The sequence below is a fragment of the Ambystoma mexicanum genome, chromosome 1q (assembly GCF_040938575.1).
Source record: "Ambystoma mexicanum isolate Mex_15411 chromosome 1q, UKY_AmexF1_1, whole genome shotgun sequence".
Lineage (NCBI taxonomy): Eukaryota > Metazoa > Chordata > Amphibia > Caudata > Ambystomatidae > Ambystoma > Ambystoma mexicanum.
In genome coordinates, this window is record NC_090922.1 from 942,160,754 (window position 1) to 942,184,308 (window position 23,555).

Genomic DNA, 23,555 nt, shown 5'->3' on the forward strand with positions numbered 1-23,555 from the left:
AAATGGGGCAAGGTTATTAAGAATGGCTTCATGGTCAATTGTATTTCAGGTGGAATAGCAGTTGAGTAGGACAAGTTAGCAGGGTTCCCTTTGTCCAGGATGTGGAGAGAATGTTTTGATATCTTGGATGGTGGCACTGTGTGTGAGGCATCATTGTTAGAATCCATATTGGTAGTCATTTAGGAGAGTTGATTGTGATAAAGCACCCCAAACCAATTAAAAGCTGAGACCAAGATGGCTTTACAGACCCTTTTACTACACATGTGGAGGTGTATTCCTGATAGACCTCCTAAAAGCGCAGTTGCCTGACCTCTTTCTTGTATGCCTAGGATCAGAGGTTCATTGCCTTTGTATTTTTACATTTTAAAGACGTTTTAGAGGCCATTTTAAGATTGGTACCTTGCTCCTCTCACCTCAACCGTTAATCTGATTGGACGAAGGGATGTCTGCTGACCAGTCTATGAATTGCAAGTGGCAGCCACATTCCATCCCTATATGTCCTCCTGATAGACACTCCCCTGTAAGTGCATCCAGCTTGTGTTGTTCTTTTGCAACCTTTTAGTTTCAAAATTTCTCATTTTAATTCTGTTTTGTTCACCATCTTGAGTTCCTTTTAGTGTTTCTAAAAGCGCAATGTTGCCAAGGCTCACTTATGTTCAATTTAATTTATTTCCTTGTATGTCTGAGCTTGTCTGGTGTCACACAGCCCCATTTCTGTTTATTTGACATGTTAAATAAGTTTTACAGATCATCTGAAGATAGCTGCCAGGCACCTCTGACCCAACCTGTTGTTCTGATTGGACCAGGGTAGGGGATTGCTGACCACTCTGTGAATTGATTTTAAGCAGTGGCCACCTTCCCCCTCAAGGTGTCCACCTGACAATGAATCATCCTCTGTGAGCGCACCTTGTTTGCTTTTTTAATTTTTTGCCACCTTTTCATTTCACATGTTCTTATTTTCATTCTGTTTTGTTTGTTATCCTGTCTTCCCTGTAGCGCTCCTAAGTGTGAAGGTGCCTGGCCTAATTTGTTAAGTATAATTGTTTTTCTTGTATGTCTGTGCTTGCTTCCTTGGGCTTACATTGCCCTTCTTTAGTTTCTTTTACATTTTAAGTATGCTTTACAATTCATCTTAAAACAGCCAATATGCCCATCCGACCTCACTCTTTGTTCTGAATGAACAGGTGGGGAATAGGGGTGTTTGCTGACCAATCTTTGAGTCGCTGTTAAGCAGAAGCGACCTTCCCCCTCAGGGTATCCTCCTGACAGAGACTTCTCTGAAAGCACATCCTGCTTGCTTTTTAAATATTTTACCACCATTTGTGTTTCATTTTATTATTTGATTTCTTTTTTCTTAGCACTTCTGTTTAGTCTGTTAAATGATTTCCTTGTGTGCCTGGCTTGCTTGGACTTGCGTTGTCCTTGTTTAGTTTCTTTTACATTTCTCCCACCCCCCCATTCATTTTGATTGTACCGGGGGTGGCCTGTTGATTAATTCTTTGTTCCTCTTTAAATGTGCTACCTCTATATGCACAGTATACGAGTGCAGCAGGTGCTAAGATGGCACATTGGAGACTTGCCGGTCTGTGCTCTTCCGTAAGTAGATCCGGGCCAAGGTGGGGCTGCTCATGCCTTCTCCCAAGCTAGATATTGGTACTCTGCTGAAACTCATCACCTTTTAGATCCTCACCCTTGGCTCATGTGGAGCCTCGCACCGTTCCAGCCTCCATCAACAACAGGCTTGTCCGATCCTGTTGTCTCCCAGGGGTCACGTTAGCTTCCGAGAAGCCTCACAGTCTCTGCCCACACCACTCACTGACATTTCCAGACTCCCCTCCGACAGCTCTTAATGCTTTGCCCCTTAATGTTCGTTCTTTAACCAAGCATCACACAGAATTTTGAATATGTTTTATGACAACAACCTATAGGATGTGCAGCTTTGGGTGTTACATTTGAAGGGGGTAGGAGGAGGAGTACTAGGAGGTCTGAAGAACCCTAAATACTTCGCAGAGCTCTTTCATTAATGTATTCCCCTCACTTCCTAAGAGAAGTGCCAGTGATTGTGGACTGTGGAAGTCTAATTTCCCTATCACTCAGTCTCCTAGCTTGATCACTTCCTGAAGCGAAGCTCACACACACATGACAGAATAACCCGGCACTGATTTTTTCAGGATCCAGTCCTCCTACACAAATATAATAAGGCAAACTGCTTAATACCATAGCACCACCATGCTATGTTTCCCAAACAATGCATGCAGTTCTCCTGTCACGTGTGAAGGCATATGCCTCGCGCTTTCATGTTGGGTTGCCTTGGGCCACACGGCATTTCTTTGCAAATGAACATCCAATTGGTTAAAATATTGTTGCACAAGCCCTGATTAGCGGACATGGTGGATGGAGACGAGAAAAAAACAATCAATTAGCTGCTGCAGTCATGCTGCAAGTGTTGCCAGTTGCTATGCCAACCAGATGTTCGGATCCCAACACCCGTTCCATTTATCTTTTCTCTGTTGTACTGATTGCGGCCATGTGGTGGGAATCAAAATGCAGCAAAACCAAAAATGGAGCTCCATGACACAGGTACACAGGCACATAAAAGCTGGCAATTCTCTGTGAAGGGTACCTTCGGCTTAGAAAAAACAGTATATTTTCAATGCAGGTTAAAATAAACAAATTAAAAATAGCATCAGCAATCAAAAGTGTTGTTCAACTGGTTTGTAGAAGGTACTAGGAGAGTGGGGGAATTGATAACGAGAGGCTTAAAAGACAAATGAAAAGTTAAGGAGCGAGTTGTTGAAAATAAAGAAACAAAGGTCAGGAATGGGCTGGGCAGAAGAGACAGAAAGAGTAGGCGAGGTAGGGTTCACCCAGCTCAAGAACCTAGATTACTTTCATCTGCCCACATTATTGGCAGCGGGCAGGGATGAGGCAGAGAGTAGCAAGGAGGAAGGAAATATTATGTGCTTCCAACTTGAACCAAGATGTTGCACGCTAGCCACCAGCACAAGTGCAAGCAAACACCAAGTCTGTGCAGCAAACGCAACCCCAACGCTCAATAAAACAGGTACCCGGAACCAGCATCCAGGGACGCCATTTCACCAAAATGCCAGGGGTAGTGGAAGTGACATCACATGACCCTTGACCTTTGATGACATCAGAGGTATTGATGTCATTTGACCCCACTCCAAAGTGACAACACAGGAAGTGATGAAACACAACCTTTCACCCCTTAACAAAACAGGAAATGGCATCACATAGCATTGTTTCTAAAAACACTATGAAACATATGGTTACGGTATCCCTGTAAAGAGATATACATTGCATACAAGAATGGATCACAATATGTATCGTTAATATCACTGCGTATAGGCCCATATTACCAAATTACTGTAAATGTAAGCAGATGTCCAAGGCCAAAAGATAATGATGTGTTATTGTACAGCACTTACGCTTAAGCGCTTCATATAGAACAAATATACATACAATATCACCAAACCTGTGTTGGTACTCATTTATCAACCTCAGCAGGAAGAAAAGCTGAGTTAACCTTGCCGGGAGTCGAACCTGCAGCCTTCAGATCGCACACACATTGCAGCAGGGAGCCCTCTACCCACTGATGTATCTTACCAGCTACAGCTACCAGAAAACCAGCCAATCCAGAAACAAAGAGCCACATGCTGCAGTCCACAGCCCAGGAGCCTCCCACATTTTATTTTTTAAAAAGTATTTTTTAAATTTTTTATTTTTTGCGGTAGCAAGGGAGACCCCAGGGGTAGCAAGGGAGACTTCTGGGGTCACAGTTGCGACCCCTTGCAAACTCTAAATGACATCACTGCCAGCATCAGGCACAAGCCCCACCCCAGACAAGCGGCAGCGCTTCTGCATCCATCAATATAAACTTTCCCCATACTCACGTAGTTGTAGTGCTTCGAATTCTCAGTTACCGAATAAGACCCAAGTAACAGTACATGCCCCATGGACTCCTCAGGTCTTAAGGAATTGGTCTAAAGAATTTCCAAACATTAAAGAGGAACCTGAACAATTGATTGATGAGCTACAGACATTGGTACAGTGTTACAAACCCTCATCTGACATCAATCAACTCATGTGGGTAATTATGCCCACTGAGGTGCGCCAGTTCTCAAGAAAGTAGTTGGACCACTGAGGAAATGGGAACAGGAATAGAAGGTATTAGGTCTATTGCTCCACCCCCCAACCGGTCAAATGTATATGATGGTTTGGGGTGAGGCAATATTGGTGGGGGTGTAGGGGTAGTGTCCAGTCTACCGCATATTTTGTGGTAAAACATTTGATTTAAAAATAAGCAACCACCTGTTGACCAGTTAAATTCGAGCAATAGACATACATCTGAATAGAAGTGATACAAGATAGAGATAATTTAATACAGAACATTTCAGGAATATGCATGAGAAAAACAGGCTGGGCCAATATGAAAAATTGTAAGCGAAATAAAGATATGCCTTGAGCAAATCATCTAGATCCTTGGTTTTTGCACAGAATTATAAACACGCCTGCTTAGATGGCAAAGGAAGCTATTGCAGCTCCCTGTATTACATGGTTCTTGCTGAAACGTCAGGAAAAGCTGAAGACTATTTGCGTGGGGTGGTAAATGATAAATGAGACCTCTTGAAGATCTAGTGATGATGGTGAATCATTGTCCCCACCAAGCAATGGACTTATGCCACCAAACCACAAACCCCTTCTAGTGGTCTGGGTGAAAGGTCTTCAATTACTTGTAGCTGGCCTATTCAGAAGCTGATTCAATAGGTCAAGGAATTCAGTCCATATTTTTAAGGAAAACAAATCTTGCAAGAAATAACATTCTGCTTTAGCTGCTGCTGAAGTTAGGGTTTTAACAGTTGTGAACCTGATCTCTGTCAACTGCATGTAGTTTATGTAGTCCTGTTATATTCTTTGCATTCTGGTACATGTATTTTTGCTACATACACTATAAATCAAGGACTATACGCCACAATGATCAAAAAAACCAATCAGTTTTATTCAGAAAAGTGCCCTTGTTGATATCAGTTTTATTCAGAAAAGGGCACTGATTGTTTTTTTTTATCATTGTGGCGCAGAAGATCTGGAGTGCTTTCATATCCTAATTAATTATACAACGGGTTAGGCTTTAGACCGTTGAACTCTAGCCACGTGCGACAACTTTGTACATTTACCTAATTGATCCAATAGCAATAGATTTTTTGCATTTCATCAATTGGACGCCGTGAATTGAGAGTGAATCTGTATGATTAAGGAGTCGCCCATCAGACCAGCTGTGATAAAAAGCCAAATTTCTTATCTTACATACAGTTGTAGTCTGATAAGTTGAAATCTCTGATGTTTGAGCGATGTAGGAGTTTAAAAATCTTTTGGGATTATCTACAATATACATATTTTGTAAATGTTGTACATATTTGGCAAACAGGTATTAAAGTACAAAGATATGTGAGGAAACTGCAGCGACAAATTGATTGTATAAAATTAGCAACTTTGAAACGCACCAGTAGTGTGACTTATGATTCCTCAGAGCCAATAATGATTCAGGCTTTCCGAGTCATAATTGCTGGTATGGCAAGCATTGCAGATATCACCATCTTTCTCCTGCTCTTAAAACCTTCTCTCCCTCTCCAGCCCCTCTTCACCTCCCAAATCAGGCTCAGTTGACCCCAGAGAGCCAAAATGGGCTTTGCTTCTGCTGAGCGTTAGCTGCTTGGTGGCTATGCTGTCATGGTTTATTCTCCTTTATGAATTTCATTTCACAGAATTGAGGGCCCAATACTAGAGCTAATGACATCCTTACAGATTCCTATTGGATATACTGGCAGGTGTGTGGTGAGCACTCAATAAGCACACTTTTTTCGCTCAGGCCCATAGGTATAGCTTTCAGGCACTTAACTTACCATATTGCTCAAAACATCTGGCTGCAACAATTATTTGTTAAACTGCATTTAAGAATACAGGCAAAGATAAATCAGTGTTTAATCATTCTGTGGTGGACAACATAAGTATGATTGAGTTGCTTGATAACAATAGGTTTGGTTAACCTACAAGTTGGGTGTAATGCAAACAGGCAGGTCCGTCTTTCAAATTTCTTGAATTAAGGATGTTGATCATTTCTGTTGGTATTAGTCCACATGTCACACAATTTAATCCCTCCTCTCATCCTTATGTAGCGTATGGAATTGCCTCTATTGGGTTTGGTAATAATAACAGCTGCTACTGATTTGATGCTCACAGGTTTGACTCATGGAATGGGCAGCTTTTATCTTACTAACGTTTTGTAAAATGAGCACAGGAGAACATGCAAACAGGCTGTTTTCACTGCGAACAGAAGTCAACTGACCTTGCACATTCAACCGTTGTAGACTTAACCATGTTTCTCCATCAGTGCCCAGATAGTACTCTTTGCAGTAGTGGTATATTTGGTATATTTTTGATGGTTTTTATTTTTGTCTTCAAAATTAGGTCCCCTCTACCTTCCTTTTTCTTTTTCTATTATTCCAACCTATTTTTCAATGTATTATTTATTAAAACATTTAAAAATAAATTACCTTTACAAGGACATAACAATTCTCCAGCATTGGATCTTTCATGGATTCACATGCTTAGAATATTCCCCGTCGTCAGGCTGGGAATCCTCGGTAAGTTATATAGACATTTTCCATAGGAAAAATTCCGACACTTTTGTGTCCTATCTACGTCGTTTTGGGCCGCGCACGCCGGCGCCACTAGGACGTAGAGGTATATATAGCCCCGCCCCCTCAGATTTCAACCATCTTCCAAAGTAGTGGGATTACCTCACGTATCTGCTACTTGGTTAGGTTGTGCTTTCTACTTCTGCGACTGTTTGTTCTTCTCGAAAAAATGTCTGGAAAGGCGTTGTTTCGTCCGTGTGCTACATGCGGTCTTAAGAAGGTGTACGAAGGGGATGGTCATATGGACTGCATTTACTGCCTTCATCCTCACCACACAGCGGACTCTTGTGAAATCTGTCAGGGTTTCTCCCAGAAAACCCTCAAAGACCGAAAAAGATGCCTTGTCGATTGGCTCAATGACGGGGCGGGTGCGTACCCGGCATTGGAGGTGGGCTACACGGCCTCAAGAAGTAAGTCGGAACCCCCGACGAAGAAGGCACGTTCTGCTGAAAAACGCCCCTCGGAGAAGCATTCGGAGAAACATTCGAAGGCCCCCTCTTCACACAAGGCGCCGTCTTCTTCCTACTCATCTAAAAAGGAGAGAAAAGAACCATCTAAATCCTCCTCAGGAGACCGTCATAAGTCTACCTTGAGTCGAGAGGCCTCGACCAGCAAGTCGGCCCCAAAAGCGGTGGGAACACCTTAAGGCCCTGCATCACTTGCTTCGTCGACGACCCGCTCTTCAACACCTGCGTCATCGGCGGCTCCTCCTACGTTTCAGACTGCGGCTGTAGGAAACATATCGTCGACGGTGGTTCCGTCTATTGGATGGCAACAGGAGGTTTTCGATCCCGTTCCGCCGGAGGCCCTGCTGCAACCAAAGGCGACTTTCTCCATCTCGTCGGCTGACGAGGAACGCGGCCCGGTCACAAACCCAACTGATCTGGGGTTGCAGCTGACCAGCGCAATGACGCTCTTGGGTGGGGGTACCATCCCTACAACCTCGTCATTACTGAACCCCCAGGTGGTTCTGTCCTTGGAGGTGCTAAATACGCTACAAAAGCTATTACAGCGTTTGGACACACAAATACCCCAACCTAGTGCCCCGGCACTGCTACGGGCTACACCACTCGTCGACGAGCCGGGCCCGGCTCCTCGCTCGACGACCAGGATTACTGCTGCTTCCCACTCGGCGGAAGATCGCCCTCTCCCACAAGAAGAAGGAGAACTACTGGACTCTGATTCAGACCTTGAAGGGTCGGGTTCAGACATCTCACTATCCCCTTCAAGAGACCCAACTTGGGACTCTGAAGCAGAAATGGAAACTCCGAGAAGCCCCGCGCAGCCATCACCGCCTGACGACGTGGGGGCATTCCATGCCATGATGAGTAAGGTGTGTGCGGAGTTTGGCCTAATCCCTGAGGAGGAGAAAAAGGATTGTTTTCTTTTTGATCATATGGGCAAGAGAAGGAAATCCATATTCGCCATCCCTATTTTGGACCATGTCTGGCAAGAGGGCCTGAAGACCAAGCGTCACCCGTTCTCGGCAGTGAAAGGTCGTTTGGAGAAGAAGTTCAAGGCTCCGGAATCGACTCCCAAGTGCCTGACGTCTCAACCTTTGCCGGAGTCGGTGGTATCTGCGGCGGCGGCTAGAAAGGCCAGGTCTCAAAATAAATGCACGACCCCGCCAGACAACGAAGCCAGGAGGCAAGATGCTTTTGGCAAGAAGGTGCTGTCCGTGGGCGCGACTACAGTTAAAGCAGCCAACTCCTTGGCGATTATGTCTAGGTATGACAGGGAAATGTGGCACCGACTGGATCCTATCTTGGAGCATTTGCCCGAGGAACATAGAAAGTCCGCCATGTTGCTAGCACGGGAAGGAGAGGAGGCCTCCAACCATGCTATAAACATTGCTGTCGACCTAGCCGAGTCCGGTTTCAAGCAAATCAATAAATGGCGTAGTTCTACGTAGACAAGCCTGGCTCAAGTGCACTACGTTCAGACCGGAGGTGCAATATAAAGTCTTGGATATGCCGTGTGAAGGGGAACAACTGTTCGGTGAAAAAGTTGATGAGGCCTTGAAGGGCATGAAAGAGGATACTGACACAGTGCGGTCACTCGGAGCCCTCCAGAGTGGTAGGAATTTTCGTTCCTTTCGTCCTTTCAGAGGGGCTTCTGGTAACTCCTGGTTTGGGTCATCTAGAGACCGAGGTTTCAGTGAACCCTCCTACTCATCCCAAGGCTACAGGTGTGCGGCCCAATCTTCTCGTAGAGGCAGAGATTACCAAACCTCCAGACGGCGGGGTGCCTACCCTTCGTCGACGAAAGATAAACCAAGAACCAACAATGACATGTTTCAGGACGTCCTGGGGAGCCAAGTGTCTCGTCACATCGACGAGTGGGAGCGCATAACAGACCAATGGGTTTTGGACACGATTCATCTGGGCCACTCTCTACAGTTCAAGGACAAGCCACCACACATTCCACCGGTGTTCTCGGCCCAGCCCCACCTTCGAATACTACTGCAGGAGGTGGCGCTTATGCTGCAGAAAGGGGCTGGTCCCGGTGGCAGAAAAAGGACAGAGTGTACTCCCGGTACTTTGTCGTCAAGAAACCAAATGGAAATTGGGGCCCCATTCTGGATCTACGAGCGCTCAACAAACTGCTCAAGAATTTAAAATTCAAAATGCTTACGCTTCAGGAGGTGATCCGATCGATACAACCCAGAGATTATTTGTCGTCGCTAGACCTTCAGGACGCATACTTCCATATCCCGATGCGTCAACGGCACAAAAGATTTCTGCAGTTCGTCGTCGGACGAACCCACTATCAGTTCAAGGTCCTCCCGTTCAGACTAAAATCGTCCCCCAGGACATTCACCAAATGCCTGGCTCCAATAGCAGCCTGGTTAAGAAAGGAACGTCACCATGTGTACCCTTATTTGGACGATTGGCTAGTGAGGGAACTGTCTCCGGAAAGGGCACAAGAAAGCCTAGATGCCACCCTGTCCCTCCTGCAACGTTTGGGCTTCGCAGTGAACTTCGACAAGTCCTCGTTAAAGCCATCAAGGACCTTGGTCTTTTGGGGGGCAGAGTTCCACACACAGTCGGGACTGGTGAAGCCATCCCTCGAAAGGATTCACAGACTGCAACAAAAGGCATCGTAATGGAAGGTCGACACCAGAGTGTCAGTACGAAGGTACATGTCCCTGCTGGGGACCATGTCGTCCTGCATACCCTTAATAGACAATTGTCGCCTCTTCATGAGGCCTCTTCAGGAATTCTTGGCGGATCGATGGGCACAGAGTCAAGGACGCTGGTCAGACAGGTTGACCATCAACGGCCAGCTCGTGCAGGCGCTTCAATGGTGGAGAATCTCCATACACCTAACAAAGGGAATGCCCCTACTGGAACCTGCGTTCCAGAAGACAGTGGTGACGGATGCTTCTCTAACTGGGTGGGGAGCTCATCTGGACTCCTTACAGGTTCAGGGTCGTTGGTCATCGGAAGAGTCCTCCCTCCACATCAATCTGCTAGAGTTGAGGGCGGTGCGTTGGGCCCTAAAATCCTTTCTGCTACAGATAAAGGGCCCAGTGGTGAGAATCATGACAGACAACACGACAACAATGTTTTATCTACGAAAGCAGGGAAGAACTCGCTCCAGGAGCCTGTCGACGGAAGCCCAGGAGATCTGGCATTGGGCCCTGCAACACGACATACATCTGTTGGCGTTCCACTTACCAGGAGTAAAAAATGTGCAAGCAGACGCTCTCAGCAGGGAGATGAATTGTCTACACGAATGGGAACTGAACGACCAACAACTGCACCGTGTCTTCGCGGAATGGGGCCATCCGGCCCTCGATCTCTTTGCGACGAGAGACAACAAGAAATGCTCCCAATACGCGAGCAGGTGGCCACAACAAGACTCGCTAGGGGACGCGTTCTCCTTCCTGTGGACGGGCAAGTTTCTGTATGCCTTCCCCCCATTTCCTCTCATCCGTCCGACTCTGCAATGGATCCACAGATATCCTTTCGGGTGATCCTGGTGGCCCCGTATTGGGCCAGATAAGTGTGGTTCTCCGATCTACTTCAACTCTCAGCGGCAAAACCAATGAGGTTCCAGAAGATCCCCAACCTTCTGTCTCAGGAGAAAGGGGTCGTTTGGCATCACGATCCGGACAGCCTCAGTCTGACGGCCTGGCTCCTGATTTCTCAGAGTTTGGCGCGTTAGCGATTCCAGCGGATTGTCGTCGCATTTTGCAAGCTGCAAGGGCACCTTCCACGAACACTTCATACACATACAAATGGAAAAGGTTCTGCATATGGTGCGCAGGTCAACCAGGTCTGGTCCTGCTGGTGATCACACCGGAACAACTCCTACCATACTTGTTGTTCCTGGCAAAAAACGGTTTATCTGTTTCATCCATAAAGGTGCATCTGGCTGCCATCTCGAGATTTACTCGAAAGAGACATTCAACTCCATTGTTCAGTGACCGCCTAGTTAAACACTTCCTTAAAGGTTTGTGTCGAACCTTTCCCCCCACGAAGAAGTTTTCTCCGATCTGGAGTCTGAACCTGGTCCTGGCAGCCCTGATGAAACCCCCTTTTGAACCAATGTCGTCAACATCATTAAAATGTTTGTCTTGGAAATTGGCTTTCCTGGTGGCCATTACTTCAGCCCGACCGCTGTCAGAAATACAAGCTTTGGTGATAGACCCTCCGTATTTGAGGTTTTTCAGTAATAAAGTTGTGCTGGCCACTAACCCGCAATTCATACCTAAAGTGCCCTCTGTGTTCCATAAACACACTTCTATAGTGTTGCCTACATTCTTTCCAACACCGTCTTCAGGGGCAGAGAAGACTCTCCATACATTGGACATGAAAAGAGCTTTAAAATTTTATCTCCATTGCACTCAAAGCTTCAGAGACACGAGACAACTCTTCGTAGCTTATGTTCCTGCGGCTAGGGGTAAGGCGATTTCCAAACAAGGACTATCCAGATGGGTGTCTTCGGCCATTTCTTATTGTCATTCCAAAGCCGGCAAACCGCTAGAAAGGCGTCCAAGGGCCCATTCGACGAGATCTACATCGTCGTTGACGGCTTTGTGGTCCGGAATTCCGCTGGGGGACATCTGCCAGGCGGCTTCCTGGTCGGTACCACACACGTTTACCCAACATTACTGTCTCGCACAGCAACATGCTGAAGATACACAGATGGGGCGTGCAGTACTACGTCACCTGTTCCAATAAGGTAAGCCCCAAGTGGGGTTGCATCCTTCGGCAACTATGCTTTAAAGTGTCGTGTCTTTCACGGTTAACATGCTATAATGTAATGTGTTGCCATAGTAAATGGGCATGTGATTATTGTGATGTTGGTTTGCATACACGCCTCCAATGTTGGGGGATACTGCTATACAATCTATTCTAAGCATGTGAATCCATGAAAGATCCAATGCTGGAGAAGGGAATAGTTTCTTACCTGTAACTCCATTTCTCCAGCATTGGTATCTTTCATGGATTCACATGCGCCCGCCTGCCTCCCCTGAGCATGCAAACCAGAGATCCCCCCATACTACTTTGGGGGCTGAAATCTGAGGGAGCCGCGGGGGCGGGGCTATATATACCTCTACGTCCTAGTGACGCCGGCGTGCGCGGCCCAAAACGACGTAGATAGGACACAAAAGTGTCGGAATTTTTCCTATGGAAAATGTCTATATATCTTACCGAGGATTCCCAGCCTGACGACGGTGAATATTCTAAGCATGTGAATCCATGAAAGATACCAATGCTGGATAAATGGAGTTACAGGTAAGAAACTATTCCCTAATCTTGCACTGCTGTAAAATCATTACACTGTTATTAACTAAACTTCCCAGACAGATGGGATTTTCTCAAGCAGTAAGAATTCCACACACTGTGGCTAGACTTTCCTGACATTTCCCCACTGTGAAATTCGACAGAACAATCAGGATTTTGCATTATGGCTGCCATTTTCATGCTAGGAATGTTTCTCCCTGCTCACTCTAGTCATTGATTTTGAGGGTTGATTGAGGGTTTGATCCTTCTGCTGTCTGAAAGATGAGTACTGGCAAGTGTTAGAAAAGGTATACTAATATGCAAGTGTACCTTTATTTGCTTCTAGAACTATTTAGAAACAGATCATTTGTTTTTTTACTTTATCTAATCTTGCCTCTAATTAGAAAAAAACATTGCAACAGCACTAGTAAATTACTACAATTTTCAGAATAATTTTATAGGTTTAGAAGAAATTTGAAAGTACTCTTAGCACACAGTTGTATAAATGTAACATAATCTGTGGGACATACTGTACATAGTTTTAGATTAAAATTATTAATTATTGAGACAAGAAGTTTTTCACATGTTTATTAATACAAGCAGGTCCTGCAATCAAAATGATTTGATTAAATATGGTTTTACTAGTTAGAATTAGTATTTGAAAAGTCATCCAATGAATTTTCTTTTTTTCTCTTTCCTCTTTTTTGTTTTTGTTCCTATTTAAAGTTATGCCTTTGAGCAAAACAAATGTAAAAGTGTATCTGTAAAACTTCTATCCAAATTGTTTTATCTATTGATAAATGCTGTTTAAGGTTTGAACAAACCAAAGCAAAAATACAAAAAAAGGTATACAGCTTTGAGCAGCATCCCCTTGTCAAAAGATAACAGAAGGCTCATATCAGAAGATGGCTCAAATACGATTACATTGTACATTTTGTGGAACAGAGACTATTGCATGTAGATATGGTATCATTAGATTTTCTACAGTTTGTGTAACTTAATGTGCATGTTACAGTACAATTTTCACTGATTTATATTCTTCATTATTTTAGGTGTTTGCTGCCAGTTACCTCACACTTCATCATGAGGACATCATCTTCTAACTATATCCGTAGTTCTTCCGGGATGCCTCGCTCCAGTATTTTGTTTACTCCCAAACTTGGTCACTTAGGAAGTTGAAGAACAATTGACATTTCTCCATTGTAAATAGCTAGTTTATTTTTTTCCCAATCCTGTTTCCTGATAGGGTGGGACATATGCATCATGGTAACTTCAGCATTATGGAAAGGAGAATGAAGGAAAAATTAGTATGAAATTACATACACTTTTGAGAAATGTTATAAACCATATAGATCCAGCTGGATTCATAATGAATTATTTCCTTAAGAAAAACAAATGTTTTTTCCACAGAGTGAACTCCTTGAATTAACCTTGAAGATTCAATTTCTGCTATATTTTTCAGGCTTATTTTGCTTTAGATGTATAATTTATTTTCCACCCCCAATTCCTTGTACACGGATGCAACGTTAATAATTATTTAGCAACATGGATAACGGTTTTGTGTGGCAGCATAGCTGACATATTTTTAGAGAGGAAATGTAATACTATCTTGGCAAAGCTAGGAAACATGTGACTTGCACTAGCTATTTTTATTTTTCTTAATGAAATGAAAAATGAATGTATAAATTAGTCATGTAGGATGATGAATATTGTGAGTCAATACTTTAGAATTGTTTGAGCTCAATTAATAATCATCTGGATTAGGAAATATCAAAGCACTGTATTTTAAATACAGTTGAAAACAGTGGAGCCCCGCAAAACAAGCAAAGCCTGTAGCAACTTTGGAAGATAATGTAGTATGTATGTACTGTTCAGCTTTATTTTGCTTTGTGCCTTTTTAGCTTTGCTTTAGACTAATCTCCTTAACAATCAAGCTAGGCCTGAATTATATAAATTAAATAAGTCAACATTTACTGTTAAATACCACAGTGCCACAACATTTCCTTTTTAACTCCAACAACATCATTGATGTTATTGCCATTACCCTAACTTTTGTGAACACCTAGTGAATTTCTTCTTCATTCATCAGATGATTGATTCATGGTAACATTCAACTTGTCAGTTGGCAAGTGCTTTTTCTGAATTGTTTAATCCTCAGTTCACTTCCATTTCATACATCATCTTACATGTGACTTGAACAACTACACTATCTAAGCAACAAGGCTTAATAAGTACTAGTCTAACATGTGATTTCATATCCTCCGTTTACCTTCAACTCTGATGTCAGCTGCCTTTCCTCAATGTTTATTTATTTGGTTTATTTCTTATCCCTCTTTGTATTTTTATTTAACGATGTACATGATTTTCTCTTTAGACTGCACACCAGAAAATGCTTTTCATTGTTATCAGTCTCAGTAAGGTATTTTTTATAATGCCCTTATCCAAATGATTGTATGAAAGCCAGCTGATAGGCAAAGTCACTTTTTATCTCTGGCTGCTGAGAACTATTTAACTGTTAAAAACTATTCTGGTTGCTGGCAGTCTACAAATCAGTGAAGTGTGGATTCAGATTACTGAATGTTTGATTACCTCAACCTTCATATAACAGCCTTTGATATGCTTTTTTATCTAATATACGGGCATTGGTGGACCTGTGGATTTTCATATACACACTAGAAATACAGTAATGTTTGCTAGTATGCTCATATTAACCATGTGATTGTTTTATTATGTGTGTCAACATTTTAAATACATTTCAAAAATGCTTCCAGGGACATGAATGCATTTCATTCAACATCCCATTTTAACCACATTTCAGTGTATGTCTCTCAAATGTCTTGATTGTACATTCATATTCAGCATATACACACAGTAAAACTAAATACATAATCTTGCAGAAATTCACTTAAATATGCAACTTGCATGCAGTCCTCTGAACTTGTGTTTTATCTGAATATCATGTTCTGCTGAGTTGACAGGCTACGTATCATATAGTGTGGTAAGTCTGATACAGGAGAGGGGCAAGATCACATATTTAAACACTGCTTTTCTTTGAAATGAAAGAAAGGCCTTCTCTAATTCCAACAACTATGAGTTCCCTTTTCCAAAAAAAACTTAAAACGAGTGCTCATCAAGATTTCGAACAAATTAACTTGGTCCTCTCTCCAAACCCTAAGCTACTCTACCATATATCCAAATACTATGAGAGAAAGAAAGTTGATTAGATATGGACACTTAATTGCCCCCCCCCCCATTGTTTACTCGCTGGTGGCTGTTTTTTCTCATCTGACTCCTGGTTTGGTAGTTCCAACGAATTAACAAAAATGTCTTTACAGCATAGCGTCTCATCCAGCTCTTGGCCTTATGGTTCAGATGAACAAACAATAAAGTAAATTAAATAAAAGATGTCTCTTACTGTTCTTTTGGCAAAGCGATGGCTGTATCAGCTAGCTCAAATAGTTCTTGGTTTACCCCCTCCTCAAGGCTATATTAAACCTTATGAGTTCCCCTGATATGTGGCCATCAGTATTTAGAAAATAGTACTCCTTGGGGAGAAGGGACACATTTCTGGATTTTTCACAACCAGCATTCAACTTTTTTCTCCACATGATGGCTTTAATTTAATGTTCATAAGCAGCCAGAGTGTTATTTGGGTTCACAGTAGAAGCAGGAAAACAACATGCAACCATATCTGTGGTAGAATAGTGAATGAACGAAAGGTTCAATAGAACTAATATCATAACACAATTGCAAATGCCCTTTATTCGGCCTTCCCATTTAAGAAATGGCATTCCCAGTGGAAAATAATGTACTGTAGTTTCCACAGTCTTCTTAATTTGAGTTCTCTCATATGTGGGAACATTAAAATGACAGTTTTCCTTATTGTATAGCATTCTTGCATTAAAAGAGAAACAGTAATTTTCTGTTCCACCTTCCTGTTATGCTTAATATTCACTTAATGTTTTGCTCCTATCTTCTATGCTATGACATTATTTTCATCCATTAGATTTGTTGCCTCATTTCAATCAGTAAGTTGTAATTACGATTGTCAATGGATTGTATTCTCCCACAGATTACTTTTCTTGATAGAACATCCCCTTAGTGCCAGCGGTTCGGAACATTTTGACAAGGGCCACAGCGTTTTCACCTCGGCCCATGCATGCCTCAACCACGCCACTCCTCGACTCCGGATGTAATGTCGGTGGTACACATTATATATATATATATATATGACTTCACTACGACCCTCTGCCTCGATTCCCTTCTTCTGTGTGCTCAGCACTCTGTTTTGGAACACGGCTAAAAATGGTTTGGGGAAAATTCTTTCAGCGCCAGTATTTTGGGGCCTGAACCTTTGGGTTTCAAGTGCTGTAGAGACTGCAGCTCGTAAATATCCACCACAGACCTGCACAACATCTGTGTGTGGTGCCTTAAGGTGCAGATTGATACTGAGCAATGTGGTGCCAGTCAGTCAATGAACCCAAAGGCTCTTAGGGAGCACTCAGCCAAGTTGGCACTAGGGAGGCCCCCTTCGAAGTCTCGGGGGACACCAAACCTTCAAATGCCAACACTCCTAAACCACTAAACCCTCAGAGAACTGTTATAAACTTGAACTTTAAGAAGATTTCTGAGCTGGACCAGAAAGACTGCCTTGACAGAATCATGTCAGCCACATTTGATCTGGACCCTCCTTTTATTCTTACCGAGACCTTTAATAACCTTATGATCTCCATGCTGAATTATGTGGCGCCGGTTAGGAGCAAACTGGTTAGAGACAATCCTTCTCACCAGAAATGGTTCACACAGGATCTATGCCAAATGAAAATTTAGAAACGTCAGGCGGAGACCAAACGGCTTAAATGCCCTTCAGTAGGCAACAAAGCCCAGTGGAAGATCTTAAACAAAGACTACAGGACAGCTATTAATTAAGCTAAAACCTTTTTATTTATAAGAAACAAATAGAGGAAGCAAACAACAGCACTAAAAAACTGTTTGAGATTGTAGAAGTCATTAGAGACCCAGTACTCTATCCATCACTACAGCTCACACGGACAAAGTCTGTGCTGATATACAGACTGCCCTCCTAGCCAAGGAGGACAAGGCACGGGACAAAATCAGAGCTAAATTCTTGACTGATAAACATCTATTTTTCTGTCCTCCTCCTGTTCATCTGATCAATAAATCAGAGTATATGTTTAGCTTCGCTCCTATCTCTCTTGCCGACATGATGGCCACCCTCTCGACTATGCGCCCCTCACAGTGTACACCATTCCCCCTAACTTTTTCTTGGACTACAAGGATATCTTTGCACCCTTTTTGATAAGATTGGTCAACTTCTCTTTTGCCAGTAATCAAGACCCTGTTTCCATAAAGAAAGCCACCATCACCCCTCTGGTTAAAAAAGTCAGACTGGACCTAAGTGACCCTGTTACCTCGCCCCATCTCCAACTGTAATTTTCTCCTCAAGGTGCTTGATAAATGTGCTACTAACGAAATGCAAGCCTTTGTTGAGAAGACTAACATCCTGCATCCCAGACAGTGTGGCTTTAGACCCCTCCACGGTACTGAAACCACTCCTTTAGATCTGCAGACGGACATGTTGACAATATCGGATGGAGGTCGCTCTGGCATGCTGGTTCTGCTGGATTTATCAGCGGCTTTTGATCCTCTTGACCATGACCAACTTCTGCTCACCTTAGAGAAACATGGTCACTGCACTCCTGACACAATCCTATGGGTGAGATAATTTGTCCAGAATCGTACCTCAAGTATGTTGAGGTGAGGCCACTTCTTCCTCTTCCCCCATTTCCTGTGGGGTCCCTCAGGAAGCATGTATGTCCCCACCTTCTTTTCAACCTTTATATTTAAACTTTCTGTTACCTGTTAGATGTGCTTGGAGTGTATTTCTCGAACTATGCTGATGACAACCAGATCGATCTTGAGTTAGAAGAGGATTATGCCAAGTACGCTGTCCTTCTTCAGACCATCTATCTTCGTGTTGAGACCTGGATGTGTTTGAATGGGGATAAGATCGAGCTGTTGCTTTTTGGCATCAAGGATGCTCGAGCAAAATTAGATCCCAGCTACCGATCATTCTCCATTAATGGTTGTCCAATTCCGCTCTCACAGAGTGTTAAAACTCTGGGCTTGTATCTTGAGTCCCTGCTTAGTTCAGGCGCTCATACAAACCAGATATTATAAAATGGTTCTTACTACCTTAGGCTGCTGAGAAACCTGCGTCCCTTTCTGTCAGCATCCATTTGCTCCTCAGTTGCCCGTGTGGTTGTGATGTCCAGATTGGAGTATGGCAATGCAGTATTAATTAGGGCCAACAAGAAAAAGATCCATTCCTCCAGACTCTTCAAAATGATGCAGTTCGCATCATCACAAAGAGAGTTAGAAGAGATCATATTTCTGATAGTCGTTGAGATCTCCATTGGCTCCTTGTGGCCTCACGGCTGGAATTTAAGGATTCCTCTCAAGCCCATAAAGCTTTATATGGTTCTGCCCCAGACTATATTAAAGAACTGGTATCCTGTCATGAGCCACCAAGGAAGTTGCGCTCCTCACCTTGACACTGGTCAACATCCCTAAATTTGCTCTTTCCAGTTGTCTAGGCAGATCATTTCCCTTCAAGGATGCTAAAATCTTGAATGCCTTGCCTTTGGAGGTCAGGCTGGTAAAGGAATACAATCCCTTTTGCCAGAGATTGAAAACTGTCCTTTTCAACTAACGCGCTCTACAGCCATACCTCTATGAATAGAACCTGTCCCACTTCTAACTGTCTTGCCCATGTTGGTCACTTGCGCCGTCTTTTTTGTTGCTGTTTCCTGTGTTTGTGTTTGTGCACCCTGATGCCTGCGGGCTTTGGCGCCCTACAAATATATAAAATAAACTGAAGGCCCCACACCAGAGGAAATAATACAGGAATTGCAAAAAGACAAAAAACTGATCCCGCTCTAGCAGTGAATCTCACCCTTCCTCTTCATCCTCCCACAAAATTAAAAGGGTGCGCAGGCATAGGCGGCGGGACTCAGACTCTCTGGGTGAAAGGGGTAACTCATACCCATCTAAGAGGGCGCTGTGGGAGGAAATCAAGCAGCAGATGCGTCAAATCTTCGAGAAAGCTGCAGCCTGTACGGCTTCGGGCTCAATGCCACAAGCATCACTAGCACCAGTTGTTCCTGGAGATTCTGGCGTGAAGGTGTTTAAGTCGGGTCTCAAGCCTAGAGCTTGACCTCAATGAAGTCAAAAGTGACCCCTGTGTTGACGACCTTTCCGGCCGAGCACTACTGTTGGGCTTGCCCTGTCGGCATCAACACTAGACCAAAGCTATGCGCTGGAGTCCAGGTTGGGGTTCTTTGAGTCTATAAGAATCATCTTAGATAAAGGAGGTGATCCTATCCCTTTCGGGATGAATCCCATGGTGCTGCAGACTTGTACGATGTGTCCAATTTCCTAACAGACCAGACTGCCCTGTTGGAGGTAGTTGCGGGGTTGCACAATGCATACGGTGGGGCATCTCCCCCTATGTTGAGATGTATTGGGCATCACCTTACGCTAACCTGAACGCCCAGAACAGGAAAATCATTGAAAGGGTGGTTGTGGCTCGCAGCCTCAACACTCTGGCCAGCCCTCTAAGGTCGTCTGAATTATCGGACATTTTGGTCAAGGGATCACAGTCTGAGAGAGTCTGAGAGAGCCCTGCCGTACATCGTAGCCATGTCGGACGTGATGCTCAACACCGCCGATCTATGGCTACCTTACTAAAAAGTATAAACCAGCAAGAGACAGTTTGCCGTTTTTCATGACCCATCTGATCCCCGAAGGGCTAGTGATCCAGGCCGCAACTTTTAACTGAAGACTGGCAACATCGAAGCCAAACCTCCCGACGGACAGGGAGTCGAGAAAGACTGACGGCCTCGAGAAAAAAGTCTTCACATATTGGAGCATGGCACTACAAGCCATTAATGCTGCTTGTACTTTTACAATCTATACCCACAATGTGGATTACCGCCTTCCAGCATGGCAGCTGAGTCTTGGGTTCGTGGACATAGTCAATGACAGCAAAGAAGTGGCGAGTCAATGCCTCCAGTCTCAACATCGCAGATTTCGTTGGGAGGTTGATTGAAATGTTGACGGTGCTCTGGAGAGTGTCATGCCTCAGAGGGTCAAGGTTTTCCCCAAACGGGAAGGCTGAACTACTGGACATGGCCTTCTATGGTGAGCATCTCTTCGGACCAAAGGCCAATCAACCTCTGGAATGCTTCAAGGAGTCAAAAGTCACAGCTCCTTCACTAAGTCTTCTGGATCAGCAGCCGGATAAACAACAGCTCCGGCGAATCCTCTGAGTTCTCCCCACACGTTTCTTTGGTTGAAGGAAGAGTCTCCGGCCACTGGGACAGATAAAAGGAAATCACTTCTGACACCTGGGTCCTTCAGTTGGTCGAGCTGGGATATTGCTTTCCCTTTCTCAAGAAACACCAGACAGACCACCCACCCTTCCTCGACAGCCAGAACCCGAGCTCCAGGAAGAACTGAAAGCCCTACTGATGCAGTGAAGGAGGTGCCAAGCGAGGAGAGAGGCTCGGGCTGGTACTCCAACTATTTCCTGGTGCCCAAGAAAGGGTGAAGAATCTGTCCCATCCTGGACCTCCTGGCCTTGAACAAATTCCTGAGGAAGAACAAGTTCACGATGGTGACCCTGGGAGAGATTCTCCAAACTCCATGACTGGTTGGTGTCACTGAACCTTCAGGATGCCTCTTTTCACATGCCGACCCCCTGAGCAGGTTTCAAGGATTCTCAAGGACACCTGCTCCCTGCTTCTCTCTGAATTTCCAACACGCAGACTCCAGTTTATCAGGGCAGTCGTGTACACTCGGGCGGGGAGGGCCTTTCCACATGAGAAAAGTCATCAGCATCAGTCAGACGGTCACACGGTTCCAGAACTGCAAACAGTCTGTCAGCATTTCCTCCATCTATTGCGTCTCATTGTCTCCTGTATTTTCCTGATGCCAGAGGCCAGGCTGCAGATGCAATCCTTTCAGTGGCTTCTGAGGGGTCAGTGGTCGCAATATTTCAGCAAAATATCCCAGTGATGGCCCTATTTTCGAAGGGGCCTGTAAAAGGTTCCCTGAGACCTGACTATGGTATTTTTCCCTTCTCATCGCCCATCCAAGTAGGAAGAAAGGATCCATACACTCGACCCCAAGACAACGTTGAGTTTCTATGTAGCCAGGACAGCGCCTTTTGATGAGATGATCTGCTGTTCATCGTTTTTTCCAATCCATGATGGGGCAAGCGGTAATGAAACAGACTGTATCTAGTTGGATAATTCTGTTTATTGCTGAATGCTCTGAGAAGGCAGGGAGAGAGGTGCCCCCAGGCATTTGTGGCTACTCTGCTAGGGGTGTTTGGTGCTTCCTGTGCACTCCACAGTGGAGTGCTGGTTACAGATCTGTCAGGCTGCAATATGGTCATCCATGCACACGTTTTCCAAACATTATAGCCTGGATTTGGCCCAGAAGAGCGGTTTTGCAAAGCCTTTTAGTTTAAGCTCCCAGTCTGCCAGCAGAAATTGATACTGCTTTGGGAGTCTTTCAAGAAGGAAAATCTGTGGGACAATGCAATCTGTTGTAGGAACAATTACTTACTACTAATGTTCTCAATAAGGATTCTTATCACACAGATTCCTCATCGCCTCCTTACCGCAATGAAAGCTTGTTTAGCTTGCACCATTCTGAGTGAGTTCTTGTTCTCTTCTTTTTGGGGAGAGTGGGGGAGAAGTTAATACTTTGATCTGAGGCATGTAATTGGTCATCTGGACCATCAGTCTCATGTGCCTGCTCTTCACCAAAAATAAAATTAGGGTAAATGGGGAGTTTGAATGGTTCTCATCCTTGTTTTTAATTCAGTTTGTGGGAATTCTTCCCTTGACTGCTGAACATAGGGGAAAAGGGTGGGGAACTGAGGTATGGGTCATAGTGACATTATATGTCAACCTGCTGGAGCTGCGAGCGATCAGGTTAGTCCTGAATGCTTTTGCAATGTCCTTCAGGGGGGAAAATGTCCTGATTCGGACAGACAACACATTGTTCATGCATTACCTCAACACACAAGGGGTTGTTCAGTCACTGTCCCTGTACAGGGAAGACATGCAGCTGCGGTTCTGGCATCTGGAGAACAGGATCTTCACCTGAGCAGCCCATCTAGTCGAGGCGGGGAATGGGTGGATGCTCTGAGCAGGCAGAGCACAGTCCGGACGTCATTGGGGCGATCTTCTTCCTCTTGGGAACCCCACCAGTAGATCAGTTGGATGTATCACCATTGTCACGTCCAGAATCGAGGAGTGATGTGATCGAGGCATGCAGAGGTTGAGGAGACAACGCCGAGCCGCACTACTCCCTCTGTCTACATTTTCCAAGCAGCTGGCAGTGAGGGGATGTTCTATAAAGATGAGGAATCCATGGAAGAGGAATCCATAGAAAAAACACTACTGGTAAGTAATTTCTTCTTTAGTCATATTTCAGTCAATAATTATTGAGATAAGTATGCCAACTAATAGTTGAGCAGTCATTTATAAATGCAAGTGATTTCTCACATTAATAATTTCAAAGGGTTATTTTTATATTTTAATTTGCCAATTGCCATACAAGGGTAAAAAAGGTAAATCAGTACATTTAATTTGTACGAAAATGAATTATCTCATACATTTGACAAATGTGTTAAAAATACATTGAGCACATTTGAGCAAAGTAAACATTTCATTCAAAAAGAAAAGCATGTATACAACGACATCAAAATGCATAAAAAAAACCTACTTAAACAAATACATTAGGTTATTTGCTCATGTTGAATAGTTGATGTCAAAAAGATACCCCAAAGTCAGAAAAGGAGGCACCTAAACATGTGTTTTTACGATAAGAATATTCTTATCATTCATGCATGATGTTAAAAAGTGTAAGGATAATATGATAATCTGGAGAAAGTTTGTAAGTGGCAATGTCTTTAAAACAGGAAAGGAACATATATATATTTCTATGTTTGAACTTAATATTCTTAAATCGGAGCTACATCGTGCCCACAAATTTGGCATCATAATTT

The 23,555-nt window shown here is 43.9% G+C and overlaps 1 protein-coding gene across 4 annotated transcripts in view; it reads left to right on the forward strand.

Annotated features, from left to right (window-relative positions):
* The window catches only part of TTLL7 (tubulin tyrosine ligase like 7), a 2,250,822-nt gene extending 2,227,899 nt beyond the window's left edge, over window positions 1-22,923 (forward strand). For all 4 annotated transcript variants that reach the window (XM_069641609.1, XM_069641612.1, XM_069641610.1 and 1 more), the window contains one exon: window positions 13,504-22,923. In XM_069641609.1, the coding sequence (XP_069497710.1) occupies window positions 13,504-13,630 (127 nt within the window). In that variant the 3' untranslated portion in view covers window positions 13,631-22,923. The remainder of the gene's footprint in view (window positions 1-13,503) is intronic.
* Window positions 22,924-23,555: the final 632 nt, after the last annotated feature.